This window comes from Bos taurus, chromosome 6, assembly GCF_002263795.3.
Source record: "Bos taurus isolate L1 Dominette 01449 registration number 42190680 breed Hereford chromosome 6, ARS-UCD2.0, whole genome shotgun sequence".
NCBI lineage: Eukaryota > Metazoa > Chordata > Mammalia > Artiodactyla > Bovidae > Bos > Bos taurus.
Genome location: NC_037333.1, coordinates 88,810,590 through 88,826,256, shown reverse-complemented (window position 1 = coordinate 88,826,256; position 15,667 = coordinate 88,810,590). Strand labels below are relative to the sequence as shown.

General features: G+C 38.2%; 1 protein-coding gene across 1 annotated transcript; it reads right to left on the bottom strand.

Moving 5' to 3' along the window:
- Window positions 1-11,684: 11,684 nt before the first annotated feature.
- On the bottom strand, window positions 11,685-15,450 carry CXCL8 (C-X-C motif chemokine ligand 8). The gene is given in 4 exon segments (NM_173925.2): window positions 11,685-12,811; window positions 13,251-13,334; window positions 13,608-13,743; window positions 15,317-15,450. Coding segments are annotated over 4 exon segments (306 nt in total). The 5' UTR covers window positions 15,381-15,450; the 3' UTR covers window positions 11,685-12,789.
- Between the last annotated feature and the right edge of the window lie 217 nt (window positions 15,451-15,667).

The following is a 15,667-nucleotide window of genomic DNA, read 5'->3' as shown; positions in this document are numbered from 1 at the left end:
GTTTTTTATTTCTTTACTTTTGGTTCCCTTCTCCCCACTTACTTTGTTTAAATAAGCATTTTTAAAGAACAGTTTTAGATTTACAGAAAAATTGAAAAGATATTACAGAGAGTTTTTCATTTCCCATATATCCCATACTGTTTCCACTATTATTAACACCTTTATGTTAGTAGGGTACATTTGTTACAATTAATGAGCCAATATTGATACATTATTGTTATGAACTGAATGGACTCCCCAAAACTCATATGCTGAAATCTTAATCTCCCAGTGAAACATTATTAAGAGGTGGTGCCTTAGGGAGAAAAATAGGTATCAGAGTAGAAGCCTCTAGAATGGGGGTTAAGATTAATCTCACGAAAAGAGCTTGCTCAGGCCCTTTGCTTCCTGCCAAGTGAGAATACAAACAAGAGTAGTCAGACTGCAAAGAGAAGGAAGGTCCTCACTAGAACCCCATCAAGCTGCACAGATTTCTAGCCCCAAAACTGTCAGAAATAAATGCTTGTTTTTTATAAACTACCAAATCCATGGTACTTTCTTATAGCAGCCTGAACTAAGACAATTAATATTAACCAAAGTCTATACTTTACTCATGCTTTCATAGATTTTACTGAATGTCCTTTTATGTTCTAGGATCAATCCAGGAAACAATTACATTTAGCTGTCATGTCTTCCTAGGCTCCCCTTAGATGTAACAGTTTCTCAGAATTTCCTTTATGATGACCTTGATAGCTTCGAGGAGCACTAATCAAGTATTTTGTGGAATGCTTCTCTGTCGGAATTGTCTGTTTTTCTCATAATTAGACAGGGTTCAGGGGTTTTTAGGAGGAAGACCACAGAAGTAAAGTGCCATTTTCCCTACACCGCTGCATTTTATCATTATGCTTTATCACTGTTGCTGTTGACTTTGGTTGATATGGTGCTTTTCAGATTACTCTACTATAAAGTTATTCTTCTTCCCCGCCTTTCATGTTGCATTTTTGGAACCAAGTCACTATGTGCTGATAACGCTTCAGGAAACCATAGTTATTTATCACCTCCTTGGGGAAGAAATGTCTATATAAATTCTTTGGAATTCGTCATGAGAGGTTTGTCTCCTCCATTTTTTATTTACTCAACCATTTGTGACAGTATGGACTCATGAATAGTTGCTTTATGCTTGGGGTTATAATATACTACTTAATTTTGTTCTCAGTTTGCTCTGGTTCGAGCATTGTTCCAGCTGTCAGTTGGCTCCTATTACCTCTTGACATAGCCTTATCAGATGTTTTTTTGGAGAAAGGCATTGCCTTATTCTCTGATGCTAGAAGATGCTCAAGGCTCATCTTGTACACTTCCTTTCCATTCCTATGAGCAAGGACCTTTGGTCCATTGTATTGGGAAATGGTTTTAGTAACCAAGATCTCAGTGCTCAGTTGCTGTTCTAGAGCATCAATGCTTCTAGATCCTTTCAGCCAACAAAGGAAGGAAACGTGTTTAGTAACCCATCTGTATACACATAACTGTAAGTTCTTCTATATGTAGCCACCTGTATCTATAATATATTAAGCTAAGCATGAATTCATACTTATTTTTCCAACTTTAATTCATTACTACATGGATGATGTTATTCTCTTCCTTTTAGCTTATCTGAAAATATCCACTGTAACAGTGAGGAACCTGGCTCCCATTATCAGTCATCCATTAACTTAACTATTCAAGTAAATTGTTCAGGTACCAAAGTAACAGTATCAGAATTGCCAATCCATACCCTCTCTGACCATGGATATTTTCAGATGTCAAAATTTCAAAAGCTAAATCTGGAGAAACTGATATATTATATTATGTATAAAGGATTAGTCCCTCAGTTGTGTTCAGTTCTTTGCAACCCCACGTAGCCTGCCAGGCTGCTCTGTCCATGGGATTCTTCACCAAGAATATTAGAGTGGGTTGCCATGCCCTCCTCTAGGGGATCTTCCCAACCCAGGGATCATACTTGGGTCTCCCATACTGCAGGCATATTCCTTACCATCTGAGCCACCAGAGAAGACCATATTATGTATAAAGCAAGTATAAAAATGGCATTTACTCTATTCCCAATAAATCCACACAGAGCATACCATATTTTAAAAAGAAAGTTTATGTATTTTTGTTTATTGTAAAATCTGGCTAAATTATTAAATAATTGGAAAAGATATGGATTGAAAAAGTACACAGATCAGATCAGACCAGTCGCTCAGTCATGTCTGACTCTTTGCGACCCCATGAATCGCAGCATGCCAGGCCTCCCTGTCCATCACCAACTCCCGGAGTTCACTCAGACTCACGTCCATTGAGTCAGTGATGCCATCCAGCCATCTCATCCTCTGTCGTCCCCTTCTCTTCTTGCCCCCAATCCCTCCCAGCATCGGAGTCTTTTCCAATGAGTCAACTCTTCACATGAGGTGGCCAAAGTACTGGAGTTTCAGCTTTAGCATCATTCCTTCCAAAGAAATCCCAGGGCTGATCGCCTTCAGAATGGACTGGTTGGATCTCCTTGCAGTCCAAGGGACTCTCGAGAGTCTTCTCCAACACCACGGTTCAAAAGCATCAATTCTTCGGCGCTCAGCCTTCTTCACAGTCCAACTCTCACATCCATACATGACCACAGGAAAAACCATAGCCTTGACTAGACGAACCTTTGTTGGTGAAAGGTTGTTGTTGAATCACGCGAATACACCAGGATTCTTGGCCCCCGGAGGAGAAGAATTCAATCCGAGGCCAGAGACGAGGCTTGATCGCTCAGAGCTTTTGTGTAGTAAAGTTTTATTAAAGTATAAAGGAGATAGAGAAAGCTTCTGACATAGGCATCAGAAGGGGGCAGAAAGAGTACCCGCTTGCTAGTGTTAATAATGAGGTTATATAATCCAAAGAATGTCTGGAGGTTGTAAAGACCTCCTCCGACCTACTCCCATAATTTACATTTTAAGATAACACTGTCCTCAGGCAAGATACATCCTTGTAAAGACCAGGTATACTCCCATAATTAACATTTTAAAATAACAGAAGGTTGAATCCAAAGACTATCCTTAGGCAGGATACATTATTGGTATATAATCCTAAGGAATATGGAGAAAGAAAAAAGTTTGTCCTTTCTTCCTCCTTGAAAATTCCAGACCCCTCTCTCTTTGGGGACCCCTAGACTCCCTATCAACCTGCCTAGGAACTGACTCTCTCATTGGCAAAGTAATGTCTCTGCTTTTGAATATGCTATCTAGGTTGGTCATAACATTCACTTATATAAAATCTATAGAACATTACATGTGAAAGGTATCATTTGAATTTCAGTAAGTAGATATTACTAACTTTTATCTCTATAAAGAAAGCTGAGTGCCGAAGAATTGATGCTTTTGAACTGTGGTGTTGGAGAAGACTCTTGAGAGTCCCTTGGACTGAAAGGAGATCCAACCAGTCCATCCTAAAGGAAATCAGTCTTGAGTGTTGGTTGGAAGGACTGATGTTGAAGCTGAAACTCCAATACTTTGGCCACCTGATGTGAAGAGCTGACTCATTTGAAAAGATCCTGATTCTGGGAAAGAATGAAAGCAGACGGAGAAGAGTATAACAGAGGATGAGATGGTTGGATGGCATCACTGACTCAATGGACATGAGTTTGGGTAGACTCTGGCAGTTGGTGATGGACAGGGAGGCCTGGTATGCTGCGGTTCATGGGGTCACAAAGAGTTGGACACGACTGAGCGACTGAACTGAACTGAACTGAATCTCTATTTTAGATCAGTTCAGTTCAGTTGCTCAGTCGTGTCCAACTCTTTGTGATCCCATGAATTGCAGCACATCAGGCTTCCCTGTCCATCACCAACTCCCAGATCTTTCTTAAACTCATGTCCATCAAATCAATGATGCAATCCAACCATCTCATCCTCTGTCATCTCCTTTTCCTCCCACCTTCAATCTTTCCCAGCATCAGGGTTTTTTCCAATGAGTCTGTTCTTCTCATCAGGTGATCAAAGTGTTGGAACATCAGCTTAAGCATCAGTCCTTCCAATAAATATTCAAGAATGATCTCCTTTAGGGTTGACTGGTTCGATCTGCTTGCAGTCCAAGGGACTCTCAAGAGCCTTTCTAATACCACAGTTCAAAAGCACCAATTCTTGGGCACCCACCTTTCTTCATGGTCCAACTCTCACATCCATATATGATTACTGGAAATACCATAACTTTAATTGTACAGACCTTTGTCAGCAAAGTAATGTCTCTGCTTTTTAATATGCTGTCTAGGTTTGTCATAGCTTTTGAGATAAAACAAAACAGAATTGTAGCTGGGAGAGTGAAAAAAATTCCTTCAGAAATAAAATATAGTGCTAAACAAGGAACAAGGAGAAGTCTTTTCATATTAGCACAGGGGCCTTACTCAAGCTTTACAGGTGGATTTTGTAACCATGAGATTTTTTTTTTAAAATCAAAGTATATAATTTGATGGAAGGAAAGCTATGACAAACCTAGACAGAGTATTAAAAAGCAGAGACATCATTGTTGACGAAGGTCCATCTAATCAAAGCTACGGTTTCTCCAGTAACTATTTATGGTCAATTCTAAAGGAAATCAATCCTGAATATTCATTGGAAGGACTGATGTTGAAGTTTGGATACTTTGGCCACCTGATGCGAAGAGCTGACTCATTCATTGGAAAAGACCCTGATGTTGGGAAAGATTGAAGGCAGGAGAAGAAGGGAATGACAGAGAACAGGTTGTTGGATGGCATCACCGACTCAGTGGACATGGGTTTGAGCAAGCTCCAGGAGATGGTGAAGGACAGAGAAGCCAGGAGTGCTGCAGTCCATGGGGTCACAAAGAGTCAGACACAACTGAGTGACTGAACAATAATAAATGTACAACCGTAAGAGTTGGACCATAAAGAAGGCTGAGCACTGAAGAAGTGATGCTTTAGAATTATGGTACTGGAGAAGACTCTTGAGAGTCCCTTGACAGCAAGGAGATCAAACCAGTCAATCATAAAGGAAATAAACCCTAAATATTCATTGAAAGGACTGTTGCTAAAGCTCTAATACTTTGGTGCCAAAAACCCAACTCATTGGGAAAGACTGATGCTGGGAATTATTGAAGGCAAAAGAAGTGGGTAGCAGATGATGAGATGATTAAAGAGCATCACTGACTCAATGGATATGAATTTGAGCAAACTTTGGGAGATAGTGGAGGACAGGGGAGCCTGGCATGCTGTAGTCATGAGATCACAAAGAGTTGGACAAGATTTAGCAACTGAACAACAAAAATATAATTGTAAATAGAAGGAATAATAACATTTCACTTAAAAACATTTTGTAACGAGCTGTTTACTGACATGGCTGGCATATACTAGAGAAGAACAAAACAAGTGTGGATAGTTGATGGGGGGATGATTCACATGCCATGATGAGGTTGTTAGAGATCTCTAAGACCTGAGAAGAAAACATGGGCTTCCCTGTGGCTCAGATGGTAAAGAATCTGCCTGCAGTGCAGGAGTCCTGGGTTCGATCCCTGGGTCAGGAAGATCCACTGAAGAAGGGCATGGCAATGCACTCCAGTATTCTTGCCTGGAGAATCCTATGGACAGAGAGCCTGGCAGGCTATAGCACATAGGGCTGCAAAGAGTCAGACATGACTGAGTGACTAACACACAAAGGATTCCTGTATGGGGGCATGGTGAATACCTGTGGAAGCATAAGGAAGTAAATCTAGAAAGTAAGTAAATCTAAATCTATGTTTAGAATGTTTTCCCATAAACTCGTTATTTAGGGAAACACTGAAAATGTAAATGTGAAGGTATTTTGAAAAGCATGGGATGAATGCCAGATGATTAATTTAGGATGCAGACAGTGGAAACGATCAAATCAGAACATGTTTAAGACGTGAGCTAAACCATGCCCTATGAAATAGAATCACTAGACACATTAAAAGCTTATCTTTAGCACTAGTACCACGATCTTTTACAAATCTATTAGAATATTCCTCTAGATAAAATCTGAAGAAAACTTTGAGTGGGAGTATCTATGAACGCTTCCCGATTTTACATGTTATGATTTTAAGTCCATCTATCATTTTAATCATATAATGTTTAAAAGTCTTGAAACAATAATATTTATCCAACATGATTTTTACCTATGGAAATGCAAAGAGTATATAAAACTATCTTTCTCTGCTCATCAGGAGTTGGGTTCTTTGACCCTTAGGTAATCTTTTGGAGAATTTCTGGTTGCTCCATCTGTAACTCTTGCGGGAAGTAATAAGCCTACTATTTACTCTGTTACATGGGAAAATTCCCCATTTGTTGTCTGATCTCTGCTCTGCAAATTCAGCAGATGGTTACCAAACTTGGGATAATTGCTGTCTGACCATTTTTTGAAGTGGGTAATGGAGAAATCACTATCTAAGCTTTTTTTCGTTATTGTAGGGTTAATACAATCTTAGGCAATTTTTAAACTTATGTTACTACCACAAGCAAAAATCAAAACATTAAGTTTTGCATCCTTTCTTCTGAAGTTTTCAAACATAGCCTGGATGCAAAATAGACATTTTACAGTATCTAATAGTTATCTAATTACTTACTAAAACCTTGAATGAAAAATTTTGCTTAGGTGACTTCAAACTATGAATCTATTTTCTAATGCAAAAAAGGGCAATTATGAAAATTACTTGATTTGCAGGTTGGATGTACAATATATGTGTTACAGTATTTTGCACTTAATTCAGTGTTACGGTGAACACTTTATCTCTCCATACTTTTTAAATTGTGTGTACCTCTATATTTACATTTGTATTTCTAACTTGGAAAACCTTGATTTGTAATTTCTAATCCACACATGTGGATTAAATTCATGGGATATTTTTTTTTTTCTAATTTTGCAAAATATTTTATTGTGAGTATACCATACAGAGTAAAGGTGTATAACTATGTAAAATAAAAAAAAATAAAAGGAACAACGTTGTGATTATCAACCAGGTTAACAAACAGAACATTACTAACATTTTTGAAGGCTCCTATATGGGCTTCCCTGGTGGCTTAGAGGTTAAAGCGTTTGCCTGGAATGCAGGAGACCTGGGTTCAATCCCTGGGTTCAATCCCTGGATCCCCAGAGAAGGAAATGGCAACCCGCTCCAGTACTCTTGCCTGGAGAATCCCACGGAGGGAGGAGCCTGCTGGGCTACAGTCCATGGGGCTGCAAAGAGTCAGACATGACTGAGCGATTTCACTTTGACGGTATGCCCATGGGACAATCAATTGTTTGCCAAACTTTATATTTAAATCTGTGTCTATACACATAAAACTTGTGTCTATATATTATTTTACTAATTTAATTGAAGCAAAACAAAATTTTCAGTTCTGCAAATTTACTGGCTTTTCCTTCTTGTTCTCACATCCTCTCTTACTCTTTTTCATTTTTCCTTTTTGACTTGTTTACATGATGCCTAATCTTCAGTTTGACCCAGTTAACTCCCTTTTCAATGGAATACTTTGTTGTCTTACAGACAGTGACAATATAGATGAGAGGCTGAGGAAAATCATTTGGCATATTTTAAAAATGAAAATAAAGAAATAGATTTTTTTAAGTATTCATTGTTAAGATTCACCAAATTGGTTAGATGTCTGCACTTTGCCTTCAGGGTTGTGTATTTGTCATATTAAGGATGTGTACTTAACACATTAAGAGGTTTTGTATAATGTTGAGGGTATTTTTGATAATTCAGCCCCCAAATGACATTTAAAAAGGCCCCAAGAACAGACTTCGGAGAAGGCGATGGCACCCCACTCCAGTACTCTTGCCTGGAAAACCCCATGGACAGAGGAGCCTGGTGGGCTGCAGTCCTTGGGGTCTTTAAGGGTTGGGTCGGACACGACTCAGCAACTTCACTTTCAGTTTTCACTTTCATGCATTGGAGAAGGAAATGGCAATCCACTTCCGTGTTCTTGCCTGGGGAATCCCAGGGACAGGTGAGCTTGGTGGGCTGCTGTCTATGGGGTCGCAGAGTCGAACATGACTGAAGCGACTTAGCAGCAGCAGCAGCAGCTTACCATTTAAAATGAAGGTAATGGAATCCATTAGAATTTTTCAGTTCCATATCTTAGCCCTTTAGACCTTTCCATAGTCCATTTAGCACAGTTTTATCTGTTAATATTTGTTCTGTTTCATGCTAAAATCCACTCTCCCCTAAATTCCTTCACTTCTCAAATCACACAAATTACTTCTCCCTTGTCTTCTAGACCAGCCTTCCCACATAGTCTTCTTCCCTTTGTGTGGCTAACCCCTACTCATCTTTCAGATTTTAGATTTTCTCAGGAAAGACTACCTAGGTTAGATAACTCCTTGCTACCTGCTTCTGAAGAATCCTACATCTCTCCCATCATCATTTTATTAAAATAATTTGTTATCTGTTATATTCACTATGTATGAGATCCACAAGATGACTACAAAGGTGGGTAGGACAAGGGAATTGTAAAAACCCAATTGGGGTCTGAAGAGAAGAGTACTGGACGTGAAATTTAAGCAGAACTCTGAGGAAGAAGAGGCCCCACAGCAGGGCTGGTAAAGATCAACAGGTAGGGAGAGTTTACTTCTAGAGGGAAACCGTGTTTCTAAGAACAGAAACTACTGGCATTGAATTTTCAGTTCGCTCCTGCTTGTGCATCCCTCTCAAAAATTCTATATACACGGAATCTAGAAAAATGGTACAGAAGAATTTATTTACAAGGCAGCAGTGGAGAAACAGACATAGAGAATAAACTTATGGACGTGGGGAGAGGGGAGGAAAGGGTGAGATGTGTGGAAAGAGTAACATGGAAACTTAGAATACCATATGTAAAATAGACAGCCAAGGAGAATTTGCTGTATGGCTCAAGAAACTCAAACAGGGGCTCTGTACCAACCTACAGGGGTGAGATGGGGAGGGAGATGGGAGGGAAGTTCAAAAGGGAGGGGATATGTGTATACCTATGGCTGATTCATGTTGAGGTTTGACAGAAAACAGAAAAATTCTGTAAGGCAATTATCCTTCAATAAAAAATTAATTAACTAAAAACATTCTATTATGCTGCATACTTTTGTGTTAATGTGGCTTGGGAATTAGAAAATAGAACGAGCTTTGCTCCACACTGTTGATAATGCTGACTCAGAGAGAAAATGGCAGTTGCATGTATCTAGGGTGATTGAAAGGAGCTAAACAACATAGGAAAACTGGACTGCAATATGAACTAACAAATGAAAAATTAATAGAGGAATTTTCTTCACCCTAAAATGTGTAGCTTTTCTATAATTAAAAAAAAAAAGTGGACTTAAGATAACCACATCAATAGTAAATGTGCTCAATTCAGTTCAGTCACTCAGCCGTGTCCTACTCTTTGTGACCCCATGGACTGCAACACCCCAGGCCTCCCTGTTCATCACCAGCTCCTGGAGTTTACTCAAACTCATGCTCATTGAGCTGGTGATGCCATCCAACCATCTCATCCTCTGTTATACTCTTCTCTTTCTGCCTTCATTCTTTCCCAGCATCAGGGTCTTTTCAAATGAGTCAGCTCTTCGCATCAGGTGGCCAAAGTATTGGAATTTCAGCTTCAATATCAGTCCTTCCAATGAACACCCAGGACTGATCTCCTTTAGGATGGACTGGTTGGATCTCCTTGCAGTCCAAGGGACTCTCAAGAGTCTTCTCCAACACCACAGTTCAAAAGCATCAATTCTTCAGTGCTCAGCTTTCTTTATAGTCCAACTCTCACATCCATACATGACTACTGAAAAAAAACCATAGCCTTGACTAGACAGACCTTTGTTGGCAAAGTAATGTCTCTGCTTTTTAATATGCTGTCTAGGTTGGTCATAACTTTCCTTCCAAAGAGTAAGTGTCTTTTAATTTCATGGCTGCAATCACCATCTGCAGGGATTTTGGAGCCCAAGAAAATAAAGTCTCTCACTGTTTCCCCATCTATTTGCCAAGAAGTGATGGGACCAGATGCCATGATTTTAGTTTTCTGAATGTTGAGCTTTAAGACAACTTTTTCACTCTCCTCTTTCACTTTCATCAAGAGGACTTTCAGTTCCTCTTCACTTTCTGCCATAAGGGTGGTGTCATCTGCATATCTGAGGTTATTGATATTTCTCCTGGCAATCTTGATTCCAGCATGTGCTTCATCCAGCCCAGCGTTTCTCATGATGTACTCTGCATAGAAGTTAAATAAGCAGGGTGACTAAATACAGCCTTGATGTACTCCTTTTCCTATTTGGAACCAGTCTGTTGTTCCATGTCCAGTTCTAACTGTTGCTTCCTGACCTGCATACAGGTTTCTAGGTGGTCTGGTATTCCCATCTCTTTTAGAATTTTCCACAATGTATTGCGATCCACACAGTCAAAGGCTTTGGCATAGTCAATAAAGCAGAAATAGATATTTTTCTGGAACTCTCTTGCTTTTTCACTGATCCAACAGATGTTGGCAATTTGATCTCTGGTTCCCTTCTTTTCTAAATCCAGCTTGAACATCTGAAAGTTCATGGTTCACATATTGTTGAAGCCTGGCTTGGAGAATTTTGAGCATTACTTTACTAGTGTGTGAGGTGAGTGCAATTGTGTGGTAGTTTGGGCATTCTTTGGCATTGCCTTTCTTTGGGATTGGAATGAAAACTGACCTTTTCCAGTCCTGTGGCCACTGCTGAGTTTTCCAAATTTGCTGGCATATTGAGTGCAGCACTTTCACAGCATCATCCTTTAGGATTTGAAATAGCTCCACTGGAATTCCATCACCTCCACTAGCTTTGTTCGTAGTGATGCTTTCTAAGGCCCACTTGACTTCACATTCCAGGATGTCTGGCTCTAGTAAATGTGCTGGGAGTTGGATAAACATTAAAGTTCTAAGGTCCTTATTTTTTGACTAGAAATGTAGAGTTAAGAATTGCCAAGTTGGACTTCTTAAAACTGATTGTTGTTTTTATTGTATAATTTCTGGGAAGTTTTCAACCATTCACTTTAAATGTTGACGCTTTACTCTCTCATCTGCTTGTAAAAATCCAACTGGACATCAATAAGTCTTTATCCCTGATTCTTCTATGTCTTTCTTTCTACTTTTCTAATTTACTACCTCTTTATAGCTCTTTGTATCTCTTTAAATTCCAGATAAAGTCTTTGGGTTTATTTCTGATCTCCAATTTTCTTTGCAGCTGTGTCTAGTCTGTTATAAAACTTATCCACTGAGTTTTATTTTGTTAGATTGTGGTTTTATTTTTAAGAGTTTTGTTTGTTTTCAAATATGCTCGGTCTTTAATTATATTTTAAATTTCTTTGTCTCATATGTATCAGTTTTCCTCAATTAGCTGAGAAGTGCTTTATAATGCGTGCCCTCTTCCCTCTTTCATTGAGTGTCCCGTTGTGTCAAGCTGTACAGACACCTAGGTTATCTGTTGAAAATCTGAAGTCACCTTCATTTAGTAAAATGGTATACAGTGGGAAGTTGAGAAAATTTCCATCATTCTATGGAAAAGACTACTGATTGTAATCTATCTCTGGAAAGGAGTTATGTTTATCTGCAAATATATTTCCCACATAATATATAAAATATTAAGGGTAAGTATTTATGTTTTTTAAATTGAAACATGATTTTTAATATGAATGAATAAAGCAACAAATCTTAAAATTACCAAAGAAAAATGAAGACAAACTCCTGATGACTCTGACAATGAATTTTATTTTAAATGTCTTATAGTTATATTCATATTTTCATACTATCAAAACCAGTAGAAAGAACTGTGAACATATAAAAGCATCTTAAAGTAAAAAATAAAGTTTATGTTCGAATACACAATAATTTAAAGTATGAGATTCTAATTGTTCAGAATAAATAAATAAATAATACAAAAAATTACTTAATTCATATTGCCTACTAATTTTTACAGATGTAGGAAAGACAGTCTCAAGATTCACATGATTCAACACATCATTGCATAATAAGGGCAAGACTAGGCCAGGCATCTCAAAAGTAGGACTTCCAGTTCAATTAACGTTTAAGATAAATAATTATGTATTTATATACTAAAAGTTATCCAGTGTTTATCTGAAAGAAAAATTGACTAAGAGGTCTTTCTGTTTGTGTCTTTTAATTTGCTAATCTGGTAACTATGATTACAATATAACAATCTTGATCAAAACATCACTTAATATATAAAATAAGTATAAATTTACTATCATCATTATACTGTTTATCAACATTCTTTCCCATTTCTCCAAATTCATGCACAAACATTATTGTATTTGAGACTTAAATAAATATATAAATAGGTAAATAAATTACACTTGAAAATAATTTACATGACCAAATAAAAGTTAAAGTGCTTCCACATGTCCTCACATCTCTGTGAGGTAAAAAGATGGCTGAGATTTTTTTTCTCCAGTTTAGGAATAAAGAAACCAAGGCGCAGTTCAACAGGCACTCGGGAATCCTGGCCAGCAGGCGAGGGTTGCAAGATTAACAAAAACCGAAAACAAAAAAGCAGGATTTCCAGATCGATTGGAATTTACAGTATACAATGAATAATTTCTAAAATATAAGCATGTCCTACATGGAACAATGTACATGCAACACTGAAAAAATATTCATTGTTTTACTTAATATTCAAATATAACTGGACATCCTGTATTTTATCTGACAACTCTACACCAGACCCACACAGTACATGAGGCACTGAAGTAGATTTGTTTTGAAGTTTCATTGGCATCTTTACTGAGGAATTCTTAGAAGCAATGGAAAAAGGATTTTTGGTGGTTTTTTCTTTTTCATGGATCTTGCTTCTCAGCTCTGAAAATAAATAAAATAAAACAAACAGTTTAAAAATTAGCAATGTTCTAATAAGGAGAAAGGTATGGTTCTTAAAAATACACTTAATATAAAAATTAAGAGAATCTTAGATATTCATGTGTTAGAAATGCTCTATATTTTCAGCTACAGATAGAGAGATCAGATAAGTTATCTAAACCAGAATATTTCTGAGATTTATAGGGAGCTCTACTAATGACAGAAGGCACAGGCATATACCCACACTTCTCTGGACAAACTGAGATATACGATCTCCCAGTCACGAGTACAACAAACACACTATTGCTGCTATTTTTTTTTTAATCAAAGAAGCAACTGCTTAAAAGAAAATAAATTTCAGCAGCAGCAGAAAATGTAAAGGCTGACTTTTGGAGTAAATGTCACAGGATAAATGAAGAACATAAATTCAAGAAAAACTTACCTCTTCACAAATACCTGCACAACCTTCTGCACCCACTTTTCCTTGGGGTTTAAGCAGACCTCGTTTCCATTGGTAAGCTTAACACTGAAATGAGAGAGATATGATTAAAATCAATATTTCATGGGCTTCAAACACCACCTTGCCATTCAAGTCATGGTTCCTTGAGTACAGGCATAAAATGGAAGTCCAAACTAATTTTTAGCTATTAGAGTCCCATATTAAATGCCATGGAGACAAAGAATTTTTCCTTTCTATTTTTCTCACTATGTACTCCTAGTACCTAGAACTTTGCTGGATTCTTCCACGTCTCAATTCTAGGCTGACTAAAGTAAAATAATCACTTTTGAAATTACTTACATGATTTCTGAATTTTCACAGTGTGGCCCACTCTCAATAACTCTCAATTCTTTGATAAATTTGGGGTGGAAAGGTGTGGAATGTGTTTTTATGCATTGGCATCGAAGTTCTGTACTCATTCTTGACAGAACTGCAGCTGTGGAAAAAAATTAAGAATTTATTTCATCCATAAGCACAGCTTGGCTAGCTTCATGCTTATTAATTCCAGTGTGATCATGCTTATTAATTCCAGTGTGATCATTTGGTGAGTATCTGTTTGGTAAACATCACATCTTCAGCAAATTTATCCCTGAAATCGATGGCTGGATATTCTCCCAGGCTCTGACTTCAATTTTTCTCTTTGTTTTAAAAAGAATCATTCCTAACAACATTGAATGGTGTAAAGGCTTCGAGTTGTCTTTGGAGAATGTTGACATCCTCATGGTACATTTTCTCCTCCTCAACATTGCATAATCCTCTGTGATACCACGGTGTTATTAATGGCAAGCAAACTGCTACTGCTGCTAAGTCGCTTCAGTCGTGCCTGACTCTGTGCGACCCCATAGACGGCAGCCCACCAGGCTCCCCCGTCCCTGGGATTCTCCAGGCAAGAACACTGGAGTGGGTTGCCATTTCCTTCTCCAATGCATGAAAGTGAAAAGTGGAAGTGAAAGTGAAGTCATGCCCAACTCTTAGCGACCCCATGGACTGCAGCCTACCAGGCTCCTCCATCCATGGGATTTTCCAGGCAAGAGTACCGGAGTAGGGTGCCATTGCCTTCTCCGGGCAAGCAAACTAAGATTCACCAAAAGGGAAACTGCCTTCAGGAGGAATTAATAGAAATATATGTGAGTTACCCAGAGATTGTACTCTATCTTAATAAAATCCTTAACATTTAAAAACATATACATATGCCATATACCATGTATAATGTTTATGGTATATGCCATAAACATCCTAAACTGTATTTCATAAGAGGGCTTAAAGACAGATTATAAACTTTATTGGGATCCCTCTTATGAAATATAGAATTCTCCAGGCCAGATTACTGGAGTGGGTAACTTTTTCCTTCTCCACGGGATCTTCCCAATCCAGGGTTCGAACCCAGGTCTACCCACATTGTAGGCCGATTCTTTACCAGCTGAGCCACAAGGGAAGAGCAAGAATACTGGAATGGGTAGCCTGTCCCTTCTCCAGTGGATCTTCTTGACCCAGGAATTGAACCAGAGCCTCCTGCATTGCAGGTGGATTCTTTACCAACTGACCTATCAGGGAAGCCCCAACATTCTTAACTGTATTTCTTAAGAGGGATCCCAGTAAGGTTTATAATCTGTCTTTAGGCCAAAGAGCAATTGATAGTTGCCTGAAGCTCGTCAATTAAATAGTACATGGAGTAAAATAACCTGAGTTACCTTACTCAATATTAAAAGATAATTTGGGTAAATGTGGCCTCCAATAAAATATACTGTAAATTATAGATTTATGTTAATTATTTGTATACTACAGAGTATGAATGATGATAGGAACAGAATGTTTATATAAATCAAACTTTCTAAATATATTGATACCACCTAAAAAATTAAAACTTCAATTTAACAGTGAATGACTGCAAAGATGTTTTTCTCTTGCTGAATGAAAAGGAGGCTTGTTATCCAGGCATGAGGGATAATCTTGCTATCTGAGCATCACATTTAGACACAGGAAACTTCTGTAGATTAGGATGTGCTTACCTTCACACAGAGCTGCAGAGAGCAGGAAAGCTGCCAAGAGAGCAACAGCCAGCTTGGAAGTCATATTTGAACAAGAGGCTTTTTGTCAGGTTTCTTCTGGCTCTTGTTCTAGATGCTTGTGAGCTCTGCTGTCCCAGAGGACTTCTGTTGGGCAGAGAACTCCTGTGGCTTTTTATATCATCGTAAGAAGAGGGAACAAGTGCACCATCATGCTTGCATCATGTCAGAGGAAATTCCACAATACGCAACCATCCGCCCTTTGAGAGCACATCTGAGTCATCTGACTCCTCTAGTGATTGGTTTCTTATCAAATTTTCTGTGTGACCCAAGCTTTGTTTGATCTTTCAAGTA